The sequence below is a fragment of the Aythya fuligula genome, chromosome 5, assembly GCF_009819795.1.
Source record: "Aythya fuligula isolate bAytFul2 chromosome 5, bAytFul2.pri, whole genome shotgun sequence".
Classification (NCBI taxonomy): Eukaryota; Metazoa; Chordata; class Aves; order Anseriformes; family Anatidae; genus Aythya; species Aythya fuligula.
Window position 1 is genome coordinate 10963261 of NC_045563.1, and position 16983 is coordinate 10980243.

At 58.6% G+C, this 16983-nt stretch overlaps 1 protein-coding gene across 1 annotated transcript; it reads right to left on the reverse strand.

The window, feature by feature from the left end:
* Positions 1–259: 259 nt before the first annotated feature.
* AMN (amnion associated transmembrane protein) lies at positions 260–16775 on the reverse strand. Its single transcript, XM_032189459.1, has 12 exons — positions 16733–16775; positions 14294–14412; positions 14118–14162; positions 7270–7357; positions 6029–6264; positions 4670–4807; positions 4457–4559; positions 3591–3673; positions 3132–3318; positions 2401–2575; positions 486–588; positions 260–370 (listed from the first exon to the last, which is right to left on the reverse strand). Exons 1-12 carry the CDS (start codon positions 16773–16775, stop codon positions 260–262), a joined length of 1431 nt encoding a protein of 476 aa, XP_032045350.1.
* Between the last annotated feature and the right edge of the window lie 208 nt (positions 16776–16983).

The window sequence follows — 16983 nt, forward strand, 5'->3', positions numbered from 1 at the left end:
ATGTAGGGCGCTCAGCACCCCGTGGAGTCAGACCCCACCTCGCCAGGTGCCACACGAGACCCAGCACCCAACCGGCCTCATGGCACCGACAAAACGTGTGCCATGTGAACAGAGGTGACACCAGGAGGCCGTGCCTGCGTGGCCGAGCCCTCACGGCGAAGGTTTGCTGCCATTTGCTTCACCACACGGCTGCTTTTATTCAGAGGGGCTCCGCTGCTTGCGGCTGCCCTCCCAGCTGCCCGTGCTCAGGGCCTCGCTGTCAGGTCTCGGTCTCGCTGGGGTCGTACAGGGGGTTGAGGTAGAACATCGGCGGGGCCTGGGGAGCCAGCTCCTGCGGCGCCTCCTCCACCGAGCCGGCGTCCAGCGGTTCCTGCAGCAGCAGGGGAAGGAAAAGCGAAGGATGGGGAAGGGAAGCAGCACCCCCAGCAAAACCCACCCAGCACAGAGCCCTGAGCACCCCGTATCCCCAGGCAGGGGCCACTCACCACGTCGAACATGGGGTTGTCGAAGCCTTTGTCACTCACTGGCTCGGGGGAGGCCGCGTCCTCTGCTTGGTCCCGGAGGCGGTGGAGGCGCAGGGGGCACGGCCTGGGGACAGACATGGTGTCACCCTCAGCACCCCAGCCCCGCAGCTCCCTCCCTGCTCACCCCCAGCAGAAATGCTACTGATACACGAGGCAGGTGGGAACTAGGGGTAAAGGTTTGGGTTATGGTTGAAAGGGGACATTTGTGCCCTGTCCCCGGGGAAGGCTGCACGTTGGGCAGAAAGCAGTGGGCCTGCAGCTCCGGGACCTGCCCGCAGGTAGCCGTGTGGTGCTGGTCGCCTCAGTCACCGCTCACCTTTCCCAGGCTAAAACAAATTGCCACCGAGCTGCCACCTGTTCCCACTGCAATCTCAACAAGCACTAATCACTTTTTATCATTACTTTTACCATGTTATCATTTCATCTCCTTAATCACTACCATTGCTTTCATTAGATTCCTTGTTACTCTTATCCTAAGGGTCCCGGTCCCATGCCAGGTACAAGGCTCCACACGTGTCACCGCAGCCCAGGAGCCCCCCCAGCGTGCTCACATACTGGAATGCTGGGCTCTTTTTGGTGGGAACAAGGTGAATTTGTTGGTTTGCTGGTGGCCAGGACAGCTCTGCTGCATGGAGCCAGACTCCATGTGCAGCCAAAAACGCCCTCATGGGGACTCGGTGGCTGCTGGAAGAAGACATCCAGGGACAGGCTGACCATTAACCCACAAGAGTAGGGAACCCAACCAAAAACACCGCCTCTCTACGTCCCTGCCTCCAAATTCACCGCAGCCCAGCAGGGCAGCCTGGGGGGAGCACCCTTGGGTCACCCCCTCCCCAAAACCCCACCGGGGGATGTTCCCTGCCCCGGAACCGCCCAGGGACGTGCCGCAGGAGCAGGGCGGCTGGGGACACAGGCTCAGCCCATCTCCGGTAGCTGCACACCCTTCCCTCCCGCTGCTGACAGAGCGGGTTTCGCAGGCCTGTCCGGCGTCCAAGGAAGTGTCAGTGGGATATAAATCATCAAGGAGCAATTACGGGGCTGGGAGTTTTATTTAGAAATTAAACGGAGGCTCTGCTTTATGGCTGGGCAGCGTTATGCCAGCACGTGCCATGCGGCGGGGCAGCGTCCCCGGCCACCTGCTCTGCTGTCAGCCCACGGCACAGCCAGCAGTGGCCCTGGATCCTCATCCCCTGGCAGGTACCAGCGCACTGGGCACACACAGATGCTCTCAGTGCCCTCAGCATTATAACGTGTTTGGGGTCAATCCCTGCCACCCGCAGTCAGGGCAGTGGGGCGAGCCATGCTGATAAACCTGTGAATCACCCCTTGCCTCGTTTAATCCATGGGGATGAAATCCAGTCCATGGTGCCTCTCTCCCTGGGGCAGCGAGGTGTGGGGAGCTACAGGCCAAGGTGCTGCAGGCAGCCAGAGCCTGCTGTGGGCACTGCCTGATGCCAAATGTCATGGGGAAGGGGATGGAGACACGGGTGGTGCCCAGCACGCTGCACAGCACGCAGGATGAGCATGCTAGGGGAGAGCTGCGGCTGCTTCCTGGCGCTGCTGTCCCCTCTCAGGGCTGTTTCAGAGCTGTTTTGCATGGCTTTGATGTGGTTTCTATTTAGAAGCTGGCAGCTACAGCTCTCCATCCCCGGCAGGCTGCAGGCAGAAGCCTACAAGGATGGGGAGATCTCCCCAGGCAGCAGGGGCAGCTGTGCCCAGCGGATCCCTCCTGGCCATGGAGGAGGCTGTGGCCACGAAGCTGCCCTTCGGCCACCTCAGACCTTCCTAGCAGCCCTGTCTGGGAGCCAGCAGAGCAGGACACAGCCTGCAGGTCACCAACATCAGCTGTACGCTGCTGCAGAAGCCCTGTCCCTACCTCAGCTTTCCCTTTCGGTAGAGAAAGAGGATTCCTCCCAGCACCAGGAGCCCGGAGAGCAGCCCCAGGACCGTCCCCGCTGCGATCCTCCTCGCCGCGCGGCCGCCTGCGTGCCCACCGAGGGTGCTGCCAGTGGCCACCTCCATTCTGCTGCTCGAAATGCCAAGTGCTGCACCTGGGAAGGAGCAGGAAGAAAGGGGAGAGGGCTGGAGGGGGAGAGCTACCTGCACACTGCCCCAGGACACATAGGGCAGAGGAGCAGGCACAGTAGGGTCACCCATTTTAGCCCCATTCCCTGATAAGCAGCTGATAAACAGGTGGGATAAACAGCTGGGTGGGCTTAACCAGGATGGATCTGTGTGGGTGTGGACCCACAGGGCTGTGTGCCTGTCCCCCAGCTGTGATCTACATGCTTTTCTGCCTCTTACACCCACAGGCCAGAAAACAGCTCTGCAGAGAGGGACCTGGGTCCTGCAGGCACCAGGCTGGCCACGGGCAGGTAAGTGCCCTCGGGGCAAGGATGGGCACAGGTTGAAGCACAAGAAATGGGGAAAAAATAAGTTTTATTTCATGGTGCTCCACTCACCACTATGATTAAAACAGTGAAACTTTGGGATAAGCAAGGTTCCCTGAGGAAATGGTGAGAAAAGCAGTGTGTGTGTTGGGCCCTGGTGGGGGTGAGGGGGGTTGTGAGTGCCCCGGGGACGTGTTTTAGGGGATGGCAGGGTTACCATGCTGTGCTATGTCGCCCACGAGGTCTGTGGCCAGCTGCTGTGCCGCGGTGCCAGCCTGCTCTCCTGCCCCACCATCGACCAGCACGATTTGGATGACGGGCACGGAGCCCCGCGGGAGGAGTCCCAGGAAGGTCTGGGCGCTGTGCACCTTGGAGATGGCCATCTGCACGCCTTCGTACTTGGGCTTTCCAAAACACAAAAGCCACATAAAGCCCGTGAGAGCGCTGGGCAGAAACAAATCCCATCCATAGGCAGCACTGATGGACCAGTGAGGACCACATCTAAATCTTCACGTGAACCCAAGCACAGAGCTGCCATCCCTGCTGCTGCCTTCTCCAGGGGAACCCCCTGCAGCCAGCCTGCAGCTGGCAACATGGCACACCTGAGAGGCCGAATCTGGGAGGAAAAGCCTCCAAAACACTGGGGACCGAGACACCATGCAACGTTGGGACGTACCAGGCTGAGCCAGGCTTGTACCACTCTGTCCTGATACTTCTGCAGGTCAAAATCAGGTGTGAAATCCAGGGTGACAACAGCTCCTGTGGGCCAAAAGCAGACAGACAAGCAGTCACAGCCAAAAACAGAGCGCTGCAGCAGAGGCACAACTCCAGTTGCCCCAGGTGGCACCCAGGGACCCCAACACCTCCAGCCAGCTGGGTCGCACGGGGCTTGGGGAGCGGAGCAGCATCTGAGCAGCGCTGCCCGGAGAAACCTTGCCTCCTTCTCTGGCCTTTTCAGCAGCTGCTTTGGGTGAAAGGCTTTTGTTTGGCGTCGTATTTCCAGCGGGAAGCTCTCCCCTGAAAGCTTTCTCCCGCATACACCCGCGGGAAGCTCTGCTTTTAGCGGGGGCTCAGGGCTGCGGTGCTGCCGGGGCGTTGGAGGGGAGGCACAAAGCAGCGGGTGCTCGTGTTCCCTCCGTCGCTGCCCTGCATTCATCAATTCAGATGTTTTCCTCGGGAACAATGCTAGCAAACGTTCGGAGAAATATGAAATTCCCCTAATGGCTTTAAAAGGCTCTGCTTTTAGGAGCGTACCAGGGAAACATATGGTGCCTTTCTAATGAATTCGGTGCGACGCACCAAATGCCCAGGTACAGGCACGTATGAAGCACTGCCCTGCGGTGCCTGCCAGGTAGGTTAACAAATACGTGCCCGCAGCAGAGGGAATGCTCTCGCTCTGCACGTTTTTATCTTAAATGAAGCGAAACAAACTTGCTGCTGGAAAGGTGCAAAAAGGGTACGCTTCCTTTGCCTGCTGTGCACTGCACAAGGTGTGACTGCCGCGCTGTGACCCCCGCCGGGACGCTCCAGGCCCCCACTCACCGCAGACCCCGCAGCAGTGGCCGAGGGGCCGCAGGGGGCTCTGGCAGGGCAGCGCCGGGCACCCCGCTGCCCCGAGCAGGGAGGCGCAGATGCGGTGTCCGTCCTGGAGGAGAGCAGGGCAGCGTCAGTCCCTCGTCCCCCTGGTCCTTCCCATGGGGAGGAATCACCCCATTCTCCCAAAACACGTCCCCAAATTTCACCGGGGGGACTCACCTGAGTGTTCCCGCAGGCGCAGCCGGAGCTGTGGGGGCAGCGGGCGCCTGTCACCTGCAGGGTGCCATTGCCGTGGAACTGCCGTGGGGCCAAGGGGCCCCCCAGGTACTCGGCCCAAGCCTCGGCGCTGCTCAGCTCCTGCCCGGGAGGAGAGGAGGAGGACGATGAGCACCTCCATCACCGCCTCCAGCAGGCAGCCTGCAGCAGCCACACAGCAGGGGAACCCTGCAAATCGCCCGCTCTGGCTTTTCCAGGGGGGGCAACAGAAAAGTCTTGTCCAATTTATCTTTATTTTTAAAGGACCATAAATAAATCATGAGAATTTTCCCATTCTGCCTCTTTCCGCTGGGCCAGGGAGCTCAGTTTATGTGGTTTTAATTACAGGGGGAAGGGACTGGATAGGAGGTGGTCGCCTTCAAGTCGGGGAACATCAGTGGGCTTGGCTCAGCACATGCAGAGCTGGCCTTCCCAGCCTCGTCCCGCACAGCCACCCACACCCTGCACCCGCTGCCTTCCCCAGGAGGCTCTTCCTGACACATCAAGAGGATTTCTCAGTCCTCGGGGTGAAAATACCCTGCGGGCAGCAAGGAGTGGGCTGGATGGAAAGGGACAGAGTTGTCTTTCATTATAAGGTTGGATTTTGAGAAATACGAGATATACACAAACATACAAAGCGTTTCTCCATCTCATCACTCAGTGGCTGCCTCCACCCCACAGCACTGCAGCTGTCAGGGGGGGTTGGTGGTGCAGGATTGTGCCCCTCAGTGCTGGGGGGGTCCCAGGCATCAGCATCACTCCAGCACCCACCTCAGCATCACCCAGACCCCACAGATGAGCTCCATCGGGGCTCTGGCGCTGGCGGCTAGCGGGTTTCCTGATGCCTGGCCCCGAAATGGCTGATCCCAGGCAGCACAGCAGCAGAAATAATAAATCACTTGCGAGATGTCTACCGCATCTCCCACTTCTGGAGGCAGCGCCTGTGTGCTGCCGCAGAGGCTGTGATCTTCAGCTCCTCCGAGCGCGAGGGACGGGGATTGGCATCTGCCTGGCCCGGAGCGCAGCAGGCTGCGGGCGTTCCTATAATTATCCCCCCGATCAATTAGAGAGCGGCACGGAGCCAAAGCTGGGAGACAACTGTCAGCCCGCGGGGCACATCCAGGCTGCGGGTGGGAGGCGGGCGTCCCGGGGGGCTCTGAGCACAGCGGTGGCAGACACGTGCCTGGGCCAGAGGCAGCCCCTTGGTGGCACAGTGGGGAGAAAAAAATCTCCAAAGCCCTGGATCATCCGCTGCCTGGTGCTGCACCTCCCTGGGGATGCGGTGAGGAGGTGCTGAGGACGTTCCCCCCAGCTCCTCGTTACCTGTCCCATGAGTGAGATGCTCCGGAGACGGATCACTGGCTGCGACGAGTCGAGGTTGACACGGAAGGAGGTCTCGGGCTGGAAGATAACATCGTCGTACTGGCACGGGACTCGCTCCTCGTCCACCGAGAAGATGCGCCCGGCTGGCTCCTGGCCCCCAGCGGGGGACACATCCTGCCACAGCGCGGGGTCGAACCAGGAGCGCTGCTCGGCGTCGGCAAACCTCAGCACTGTGCCTGGAATGAGTGAGAGGAGAGGTGGAGAGGTGGAGTTACCCAACACCCTGTCTCTGGGTGGGTAAAAGTGGTGGGAAAACAGCCACCAAGCCTGAAACACAGCTGAATTGGGTAAAAACGGGTGTGATAATTCATGTCCTTGATCCTAAGCAAACTGGCAGAGCGGCAGAAGGATGCCCAGCCCTGTTCCCCTCGGTGGACAACCCCAAAACCAGAGCACCACCCTGCCGTTAGCCACGTCCCTGCTGGCCATGCCGTGCCCCGCTCCTGCTCCCCCTTCCCCAGCAGCTGAACCTCCACCAGCTCAGCTCACACGTGGGGATTCAGTGCCTGCAGCGTGTGCCTTCACTCTGAAGCTGTGCTTCCAGGAATTCACTTGGGAAAGTGGCCCCAAAACACCCACTGCTTCCCTGGGAGCATCCTGCGGCCGGCAGCCAAAGCCTCGTGCAAGGCAGAGGTCGCTTTCAGAGCAGCTCTGATTCTGGGTGAAAAGTCCCCATCTCTGGGGCAAGCAGCACCGGGGCAAACAAGTGGCACTGCCCAACCCAAACCTCTACCTCGCTCACTGTGGTCTGAGAGCCACGGCAGGCAGCGGGATGTCCGAGAAACCCCCACGGATGCCTGTGGGGCCCAAATGGCCACGGCTCGGTGCTGGGAGGCCCGGGTGTGCAGCTGGTAACCGGTTTCCTTTAGAACCGCCGTGGCAAAGCAGAACGAGGGCTTTGATGTGGCTGCATGCTTAATAGGCAGGGTGAAACACAAACAGCATTCACCTCTCCGCTCCGACTTCAAAGAGCCCCCCAGGATAATTACTGGTTGAGCAGACAGGTGATGGAGCAGGAGAAACGAGGCGCGGCGTGAGGGAAGCCATCAAAGGGCAGGGATTCAGCGGGGGTGAATCACCCCACCACCAGGTGGGACAGCAGAGGCCGTGGTAGTGCTGCTGCTGCTGAATTCGTGTGGCCGAGCGCGCGTTGCTTGGGCAGCCAGCCCGGCACGAGGTACCTGAGCCACATCCCGAGTCCCAGCTGCCGTCAAAAGCCGCGAAGCCGGCGCCAGGTGCCAGGAGGAGCTCTCCATTCAGGGGGAGGAACTGGAGGAAGGGATTAAATCAAGAAAAGAGGAAAAGCCAGGTTAGATTTCCAGGGTTCCCTCCTCCCCTGGCACACACAAACACTCCCAGTGGCTCCAAAATGGCTTCGTAAATGCCATGCAAAACCCAAATCCTGCCTGCAACGCCCAGAGGTGGCACAACAGTGAGCTCCCTATGGCTGTCGGCTGGGCAGCGGGTTTATTAAAGGTTTAAAAACAAAACAAAACAAAACAAAACAAAATAAAACAAAACAAAAAACAAACAAACAACAAAAAAAAACAGTGGGTTTATTAAAAGATAAGAGTTTATAAAGATGCACTACTAAGCAACCGACTCACTCACAGCGCGCCGCTTATTCAGCCCAGCTCGCCTCATTTTCCATGCACAGCTTGCCAGAGGAAAAGCTGGGTTTTCCCCCAGCATTTCCATGCGTCAAGGGCTGAGTCATGTGCGAGGCTCTGCCCTCCTGCAGCTCAGGCCGTGGGGACGCAGCATCGCTCCCACCAGCCGCTGGGAGCCCGCGGGGCCGCGCCGTGCCTCTGCAGCGGGCCCTGCGCTGGGGGAGAGGCACGTGAGATGGGATGTTGGGGTTTCATCTGCTTAATTGGCCTGTAAATATGCAGGGGGTTGGAGAAAGCGAGACCTGGGACAGATGGCAGCGGGTGGCTGTGACAGATCTCTGTCCTGGGGGAAGCTTCGCCCGCGGGTGCTCGCGGCACAGAGCTGGGAGGCTCTGGGCTCCTCCTGCCCCGAGGATATTTGCCCACGGGTGCTGCTCCATGAGACCACGGGACGGGTAGTGCCTAACCAGGAGCTGCACCACCGTGTCCTCCAAACCTCTTCACTCTTGAGGAAAGCCAATTTTTCCAGCACGGAGAGAGGCTGAAAGGTCTGCCAGGATGAGAATGGCAGCGTGCCCTCTGCCTGCAGATGCAGAAGCTGTGTCTGGTGACATTTTGAGGGACTTGGCCTGCTTTGAGCTGGCCAAGCTCTGTGCTAGCAGCCTCCTTTACCAGGCCAAGCACTGGGCTTGTTTTCCATGAGCCTGCGGGCTGCAGCCCTGCATGACTGTGCCGAGCGGGCCAGGAGGTGTCTGACCCCCAGCAGCTTGTCACCAGCTGGTCCCTGGTCTCTTTCCCTGGCTGCAGAAGGCAATGTTGTTGAGTTTTGCTGCTAGGTTGAGACCACCAGGTCTCGTCTCTGCCCCCTGCCTGGTGGACATCTCTGTCCCCAGGGAGGTTTCCAAGCACTTTGACCACGGCTGTGGCTCAGAGCACCCCAAACACCCCAAGGTGGCCACGAGATGGTTTGTTCAGAGCATCACAAATTAAGGAGGGGGAGAAAAAAGCTGCAAAGGCAGCACTCAGATGAGTGTGTCCGTACATTTGTAATCTGCATTACTCACACTGCTCCCGGGAGCGATGCGAGAGCATTTTGTACGTGCATTACACCCGCAGCAAAGGAAGGCAGCCTGGTAAGGACCACGGCTGGTTGCAGATCCACACACACAAACCCAGTGACCCGCCAGGTCCAACATCACATCCCCTTGCACATGAGAAAATGCAAGAAGAGCCCTGCACTTTCGCTTCCCAGCAGGAGTTCCCACAGCAGCAGCTGCATCTGCGTCTCGTTGCCCAGCACTGCAGAGGTGTCGTGCACCCACCCCTGCCAGCCTCGTGGGCAGGCAGCGACGGGGCCACTGCTGCTGGCAGCAGAGCTGGGCAAACCCTCCCCAGGGGCACGCGCTGCTGCCCAGAGCATCTGGGTTTGCCAACGCTTTGCACTTTGTCTCTCCCCAGCAGAGCAAAGAGTTAAGCAGCTCGGCTCACTGCAGAGGCCGAGTGGAGACGCTGGTTGGGCAGTGGCTTTCTGCATTTGGGAGTTTGTATAGGAATTACATATAGGCTGGGCCCCTCTCCAAGTACATTTTGAACTGAGCAATGACATGTACCAAAGGAGCAGAGCCAAAAAGCTGGCAGTTTCATCTGTTTTCCTCGGCTCCTGCCAACCCGTACTCCGGGGCCGTTAATACCACGAGCCTGGAGTCCCACTGGTTACTTCCCAGCCCTGACACTGGGAATGGCTCACCTCCCTGGTCTCCATTATCAGATGTAACGACAACTGACACACAGCCATCATTTTTCTCATCAAAGTCAGAAAAAAAGACCCAAAAAGATGACAGGATAGACCCCACCTCGCTCTCAGCCATGCCACGCCAGCACGTTGATGAGAACAACTCCAACTGCTGAGGTGCAAAAGGGAGGCAAGGGGAAGGCAGGGCAGGAGCCACATCCCCGCATGTCCCTCCTGCAGAATGACCTGAAACTGTTCCAACCCAAAGGCAGAGGCCCGAGAGGGCAGCTTTGGAGATGTGCTGGTTGTACCCAGCCTCTGGCGCGTCCCGGCAGTGCTCTGGCAATGAGCATGGGGTTGAGGTGAGCACGGGAGCAGTGCCGCGTCCATCAGCACAGGGAAAAGGGGACGCATCTGCCAGGGGGAAAGGCAGGAGGGCAGGCAGCCTCTGGTGCCTTCCTGCCGCTGCCTGTGGATGGGAAATGCGGGGGTTTTCCCCCTGCCCTCGGGGGCCCTGAGTGCCGCCAGGTGTGCGGGCTGTTGGGTGGGATCCAGCAGCGAGGCACGGGGCCAGATTCATCCACAGGTAAATCCCGGGGATGGCCCTGGAGAGCTGCCAGGGCTCCGCTCGCCGCGGGGTTGTTTTGTTTTGTCAGGGGCTTCCTTTGTGTCCTCTCCTGCCCGGATGAAGCTCACACCTGCATCCTCCAGCTCGCTTCCAAGCCCGGTGCTGCTGTGTCCATCCTGACCCCGCTCTTTCCCCTGCTCCTGCACCTGGAGCATCCCAGCACCACTGGCCACTTTTCCTGGCCAGCTCCTGGCCCATGTGTGGCTGCTGCCCGGGGGGCTCCGAGCCTCCCTGGGCAGAAATGGGGTGTCCTGGTGCCTGGGCAGAGGGACGAGGGGACACGGGGAGCATCCTCACTGTTTTGCCCAAGAAGTGAGGGCAGGGACACAGCTCCCATGCCAAGCAGCCGGTCCGTGAAACGTTTGCACCTGCGGGAGTGCAAGTCAGGCTAAGACACTTGAGCTATGGCTGCAGACTGCAAACAGAGGCTTAGAGCTATTTACAAATCTACTCGGGATTAGTTCAGCTCATTTTTCTGAGCTCCTCTCCTCACCCAAGGTCAGAGAGAGACGGAAGGCGGCTGGAGCTGCTCGCCGAGGGACGGAGGCGCGGAGCCAGAGCTGCCCCAGCACCCCCTCAGCCCGCGAGCCCCCGGGGTGCTGGCACGCTGCGCTGCTCACCGCGGGCTTTGCAGCTCCCTCCTGCTGCAAACGAGCCTGCAAGGAACAAATAAACGCAGGGAGGTGTCAGCATGAAGGGCTGCAAAAAGCTGCTTCGCTGCACCCCTTCCTCAGGCAGCTCCTCCGCAGGCACGCTGCCGGGGAGCAGCCTGCAGGGGCTGGGCTTGTAATTAAGTGTCCTCACACACTCACACACACACACTCCCATAAATTTTTTACCTTCATCTCGGGAAAAGAGAACCCGTTCCCTTGTCTGGGTCTCGTTAACCTGCGTTGCCGCGCTTTCGGAAGCAGGGGGAGGGGAGCGCGGGTGCGTGGGCCGAGCACAACCCATTGCAATTCATTAGAGCCGGCGCCCCTGGAGAGCAATTGGCATTTCGAGATCAATCTCTGCCAGGAACCAAGCAGGAGCATCCTGCAGCAAAGCCGAGTACATTCTGCTCTCACAATTAGGCAGCTAAAAATAAAACACCGGGAGATGAGGGCCTGCTTGGACCCCGGCTCCTGACCCTCCCTGGGGGTTAGGGCCCCGGAGGGGTGGGCAGGGACAAGGTTTGGGCAGCTGGACCTCAGAGGTTGTGGGATGGGCGCTGGGACACAGCTCGGGTGTGAGCCCACCCTGCGGGCAGCAAGGTCCCAGGGGGACAATCCCACCCCATCGCCTCCCTACAGCTCGGGGTGGGGACGGGGAGGCAATGGGGTGCGATGAGCGGCCACCAGCTGGGTGCAGGCGTTGTGCTAACTGGGCAGGGGGCTCTGGGGGCTGAAGGCACCAGAGATGCCCAGGACATTGGGGTTTCCCCCCAAGCAGGGAGCAGCAGGGAGCAGAAGGTGATGTTCACTGCGCCCTGACCCTGAGACCACAGGAGGCTGCGCTGCCCACGTGGCTGAACCTGACTCCTGGCCCCCAAAATAGCAAGTGGCATCATCCCTGACCCCGCGCGCCGGCCCCGGCCCCGGCTGGGGCACGCACTGCTCGAGGGCCCGCGCGGGCTGGGGAACGCCGTGCCCGGCTTTCCCGGGGGCATTGCAGAGCCTGCAGCCCTTCAGGGCCAAAAACAGGGCCAGCACCCAGGGGTGCAGCTGCACCCGGGTCACAGCACCCGCTGCGAGGCACAGGAGCAGCCCCACAGCCACAGGCAGGGCAGGGGGTGCTGGCTCTGGGCCCCCTGCCCCTTGCCGGGTCCTGGGGTTTCGGTGCCTTGCTGGCACATCAGGCACTGCCGCCCCGAGCACCTCCATCCTTTTTTTTTTTTTTTGCAGATTTACCCTCAGGCACCTCTGGAAGCCTGCTAAATACTTATCTGCATCTTTAGGCAGCTAAAGACCATAGAAAATCCAGCCTAATAGTGATGGTTACGCTTCAAAGTCACTTAGGCTTAAGCTGGATTTGGATTTAGCGTGGAGCTGAGGTAGAGACCCGCTCTAACCTTCAGAGCAAAGGGACAAATGGGACAGCGAGGGGGCCTCCCTTGATGCTGGGGAGGTGGGCTTGGTGGGTTCGTGTCCCTGCAGCCCCAACCTGACCCCGACAGCTCCGGGGGGCTGCGGGGCGCTGGGCGGGGGCTGGGGGCTGCAGCTCGGCCCGGAGAAGAGGAGCAGCGAGCACACGGCTCCACCAGCCCTGCACCAGCCCCAGCATCTCCTCCCCTGCGCAGTCAGCACCGTCCTCATGAAAGTCAATGAGAGCCGAGCCCCTTCCCTGGCCACGAATTCCCTCCTGTGATGCTATAGCAGGCACCGCTCGCCTGTTTCTTTATTTTTTATTTTGGCCAAAGGCTGTATAGCATCTCCATGGCGACCCCAAAGCTTAATGTATTCCTGCTGATTTAAGTGATTAATTCTGCGGCGCGGCGAGGCCGGCATCCGAGCAGGTGCAGCCCTGCCTGGCTGCGAAAAGCCTCGAAACCAATTTGCTTCCGAACGACCCCGCTGCCAAATTTCACGCCGTCCCCACAAGCGGCCGGGCAGCTCAGGTGCTGCATTTCGGCTTCTTAAAAATCCCTCGTCTTGGCAACCCCCTTATCACCTGGTGAGCACGGAGCACGGCAGCCAGAGGGAGATGGTGGAGGTGAAATTACAAAATTGAATAGCCAGGTTTGGGAACTCGATGGGACAGCTCACTGCAAACGGGGATGCTTCGAGGAGGATGGAGCTGCGTGCTGGGAAGCCGTGCGATGCTGTCAGCTGCCCAGCAGCAGCTATTGCAAAGGGCTTGAAACCCCCACCGGAGCCTGGCCTGGTGCTGGGGGAGGATTTTGGGGCCACTCGCCCCCAGCTCTACCTGGAAACCTCCAGCCAAGCACCAGGCAGAGGTCAGCGGGGCTCTGGTGCCGCAGGTGGGATGGTTGGTGTGACGCCGGCCTCTCGCCTTTGTTCCCAGCGCATGGCCAGCCCTGGGTCTTTTTAATTTCGGCTCTTTAGCTTGTTTTTGAAAGGCTAATGCTGTAATGAATAATGCTGCTTTGCAATTATGCACTTCGCAGTCCTCTGATGAAAGTACTTTAGAAATATTATACATTCATCTGTAAGTAAAATAAAATCTACTGGAGTGATATTTTGCTCTTTTCTTCTCTGGGTAAATTCCACCTCATTTATTACATTACATTTGTTCGTATTTCCCAAGTACATTCCTTCCTTCCAAAATTCATATGTAAAATGCCACGTAAATAGAGTAACTCCTCCAAATATTTGTAGAGGGATTAAACGTGGCGCGTGGCGTTATTAAAGCATCAAAACTATTAGCGGGGTAGACAGCCCGCACAAATTACGCGACGTAAATTTCAAGGGCTCGTGCAGAATTAATGGCTGAGAAAAGAGCAAAATCCTGGGTTTTTGCTGAGCCTAAAGCCCAGAGAGAAAACTCTGCCGTGGCCACGTCCTGTTTGGTGGGACGCCCCAGCTGGGCTGGCTGCAGGTGTCGGGATGGGCTTCTCTGCATCACAGCTCAGCGTCGTGCCCGTCTCACCGCCTCCGGGACAAGAGTGCCCGAGAAAAATAGGGAAAGCGATGGCATTTGAAAGGAAATTTCTCGAGCAACATTTGGGGATTTCCCCGAATGGCCTGTTTTCATTTCAAAGTGTTTTCCTGTCAGCTTCACTTAGCCTCAGCCCAGGGCTAGTGTCTGCTCTGCACCAGCCGCGCCGTCAGCCGGTGCTTCCCGAGCAGGCTGCTGCAAGGAGCTCAGCGGACAGGGCTTTTTTTTTTCCTTCCTTTTGGGGAAGAAAACTTAATTTCTTCCAATGGGTTTTTGGGACATTTCACCCCCTACTCCCCCAGATGAAAATAAATAAATGAATAAACATGGAAATGGGCTTTTTGCTCCAGGCTTTCTGCACGGAGGAGCTCAGGATGCTGGAGCTGCTGCCCCAGATGAGATTTCTCCGTGGGTCAGACCAGACCAGTGCCCCCCACCATCCCCCCGTGGCACGCTGCTCACCATCTCTGTCACCACATGGGGAGACCCGACAAACACCGAGAGCACCTGGAAGGAAAGAGAGAAATAAAAACGAGTCTCAGGGCGCTTTCCATGGGCAGGTAAAGGGCTTGCCAAATGCCCAATGTCATTTTGCAAATAAATACATAAAATAAAAAGAAAAAACTCAGCACTGATACCTTGTTCTTCTCAAAATGAATCACGTCGCTGGCACACGGGACCCGCTCTTTATCCCAGTTGGACGCGGTTTCAAAATTGGTGTTGGGAATCCACTGCTTGTAGGCAGCCCTGGCAGCAGCTGGGAGGAGCAGGGAAGCAAATGTGACCCGGGACCCCTGGGGAGATGTCCCAGCGAGGGCCAGGCCCTCAGAGGGTGTCGCAGCCCCTGGTTCTCCCACGGTGGATGCAGGGACGGGGTTTGCAGCCCAGCTCGGTGCTGTGCCCACCGCCCTGGGCAGCCTGCCCCAGTGCCCAGCACCACGGGATGCTCTATGGGATGCTTCGACCTTTTCAAGCTGGATCTGGGGATTTTCTGCCCATTTTCAGCCTCTGTGTGACTGCAGGTCCGCAGCCCCACTCCTCCTGCCCCTGCCTCCTCTGCAAAAGGGATTTTTTTTTTTTGGCTGAGTGATATTTTTTTACCCAGCCAGGAAGAAATACAAATAAGAGAGAGGTACTTCACACAAGAGACAAGGCAGTGAAGGCCTGCAGGCAGCGGGTAAGGATGATATATACCACCTGGTACCTAAGCATTCAATTCCTTGTTTTCTGGTGCCTTTAGGGCCCCAACCCATGAGGCGTTAATAAAATACAGAGCCCCTGGCCTTGGTGGTTCCAGGAGGTGAGCGCACGGAGCCAGCAGGGCCAGGAGGAGAGGGCAAGAGGAGAAGGGGGATTTGGTACAGCCTGTAGCACAAAATATTGGCTGGTTTCATATATTTGGTGGGGATTTGCTTGTGTCCCAGTGCCTGAGGTCCCACCAGGCTGGGTGTCCCCCAGCAGCTGTCCCCATGGGCTGCCAGGCCCCTGGTGGTGTCGCTCACACCACCCGCAGGGAGGGCCCCGCTCGCTGAGCTGCAGGAGGCTGGTTTCCACCCTAATCCCCTCTGTTTGTACAAGAGCTCCGGGAGCATCTGCCTGCCAGCCTGACATTTCCCAGGCTTGGCTGGGAAATTCGCATTCACCTGGAGATGATTCTCAACAGCCTGAATTAAATGGCTTCGGGAAAGTGATTTATGAGACAGCAAGGAGGGGGAGAAAAAAAAAAAAAAAAAGTAAAATAAAAAACCTTTGCTCTTAATAGGGTTTAATAGGGTTCATCTTTTCCTTAGGAAAAGGGAAAAAATAACAGCACTACGGGGTACATACAGAGTAGGTGGTGGAGGGGAGTGGGCAGAGGAGGGGCAGGAGCATGGTTTGGGGCTGGAGGTGGGGTGGGGAGGGACCGAGGGGCCACGGGGACCCCAGCTCGGAGGGGAGGGGTCTGGATGGCTGTGTCTGGTGGGGAAGGTGTGCTGCACAGCCCTGCTAGTCCCAGCGACCGGGAGGAGAGCTGGCTGGTTGTGCTAAGGAGGCTCTGCAGAGGCTTTATCAGTGTGTAATGATCACCTTCGGAGCATAATTGCAGACTTGCACTGGCTGGCTCTGCCAGGGGCTCTGCCGAGACCATTTATTGTACATAGCCATGGCCGGATGAGGAGGAAAAAATATGTTTTTAACCTGAATGGAAGGCGTAATGCACTAGCAGGCACCGGAGTGTGGGCACGACCAGCTGGGGTAGGAGGGGAGCAGAGGGGCAGGAGTCACATCTTCCAGCTGCCTCAGCACGGGTGGGAGATGTCCTGAGACACAGCACGGAAACTTTCCTTCCTGGCAGTCAAAGGGAGGTTAGGGCAGATCTGAGGTCCTCGCTGGCTTGGAGTCAAAAAGAGCTTAAGGAAGGAAAAAGCCCCCAGATAGCCACTGCAAGCTGCTCAGTCCATGCTAGGGACCCGTGTCCTTCCCACCCCAAAAAGCTGGGTTAAAGCCATGGCAGGAAGGCTCTGCCAGCCCCACGGCACACACACCTCATGTTCCCACAGCTGTGAGGTGTTTTGTGGAGCAAGCCCGGGCTCTGTGTGCCTGCCCGGCACGCTGCCCACCGTGGGGCCGGGGCTGTGGGGCCGCAGAGGTTAAGCTGGTCCCGCACAACCCTCTTTTCCCCATACAGCTGTGCTGACGCATTCCTGCACCCTCCGCAGCCCGGGAAATATCAGCGTGCTATTTAATCAGCCTCGTCTCCAGGGAAGCGCAGTCCTTGAACATCAAAGCGACATGCATATGCAACAGAAAATGGATCCTGCAGTGCGGAGCTGCTGGCTTCGAGCGGGAGCAGGAAAACCTGAGCTGCAGAGGTGCAGCGAGTGCCACACGCAAACAGCAGCCTGGGCTCCCAGGCTGGTTCTCCTTCCTCCTCTTTGTCCAGCTGGAAATACATTTTGCTCTTTGCATTACAAACACACTGCGAGTGACACTGCAGCTCTGCTCCGAAATAGGATTGCTCAAGGACACCTGAAAATGGGGGAATCATCCCTCAGCCAGCCCTTCTCTACATGCAGCCAGGCCCTGGGTGTACTCACCAAGGAGCTGCAGCACACCGAGGAGGAACAGCAGGCTCCCCATGGCACTGCTGGCTGCTGCTGCTCGCATCCACGGCCCTGCCCGGCCGGACCTTGGACTGCACCAGGCACGTGATGGGCTCAGCCCGCGGGAGGCTGCAGGGCGCGCAGCGCTGCGGGAGGCAGCCTTCCCCCAGCCCCGACCACAGCCTCGGCCACCCCGGGAGCCAGTTTGCTCTCGGCTCCTCTCCCAGGCTCCTCATTTTCACAGC

Bases quoted from the DNA above. Each gene is read 5' to 3' on its own strand.
- AMN (XM_032189459.1), bottom strand. From the start codon at position 16,775: ATGGGGAGCCTGCTGTTCCTCCTCGGTGTGCTGCAGCTCCTTG. The intron at 4,808-6,028 runs GTAACGAGGAGC...CCTCCCGGGCAG, and splicing joins GCATCTCACTCATGGGACAG to GAGCTGAGCAGCGCCGAGGC. The intron at 3,674-4,456 runs GTGAGTGGGGGC...TTTGGCCCACAG, and splicing joins CCACTGCTGCGGGGTCTGCG to GAGCTGTTGTCACCCTGGAT.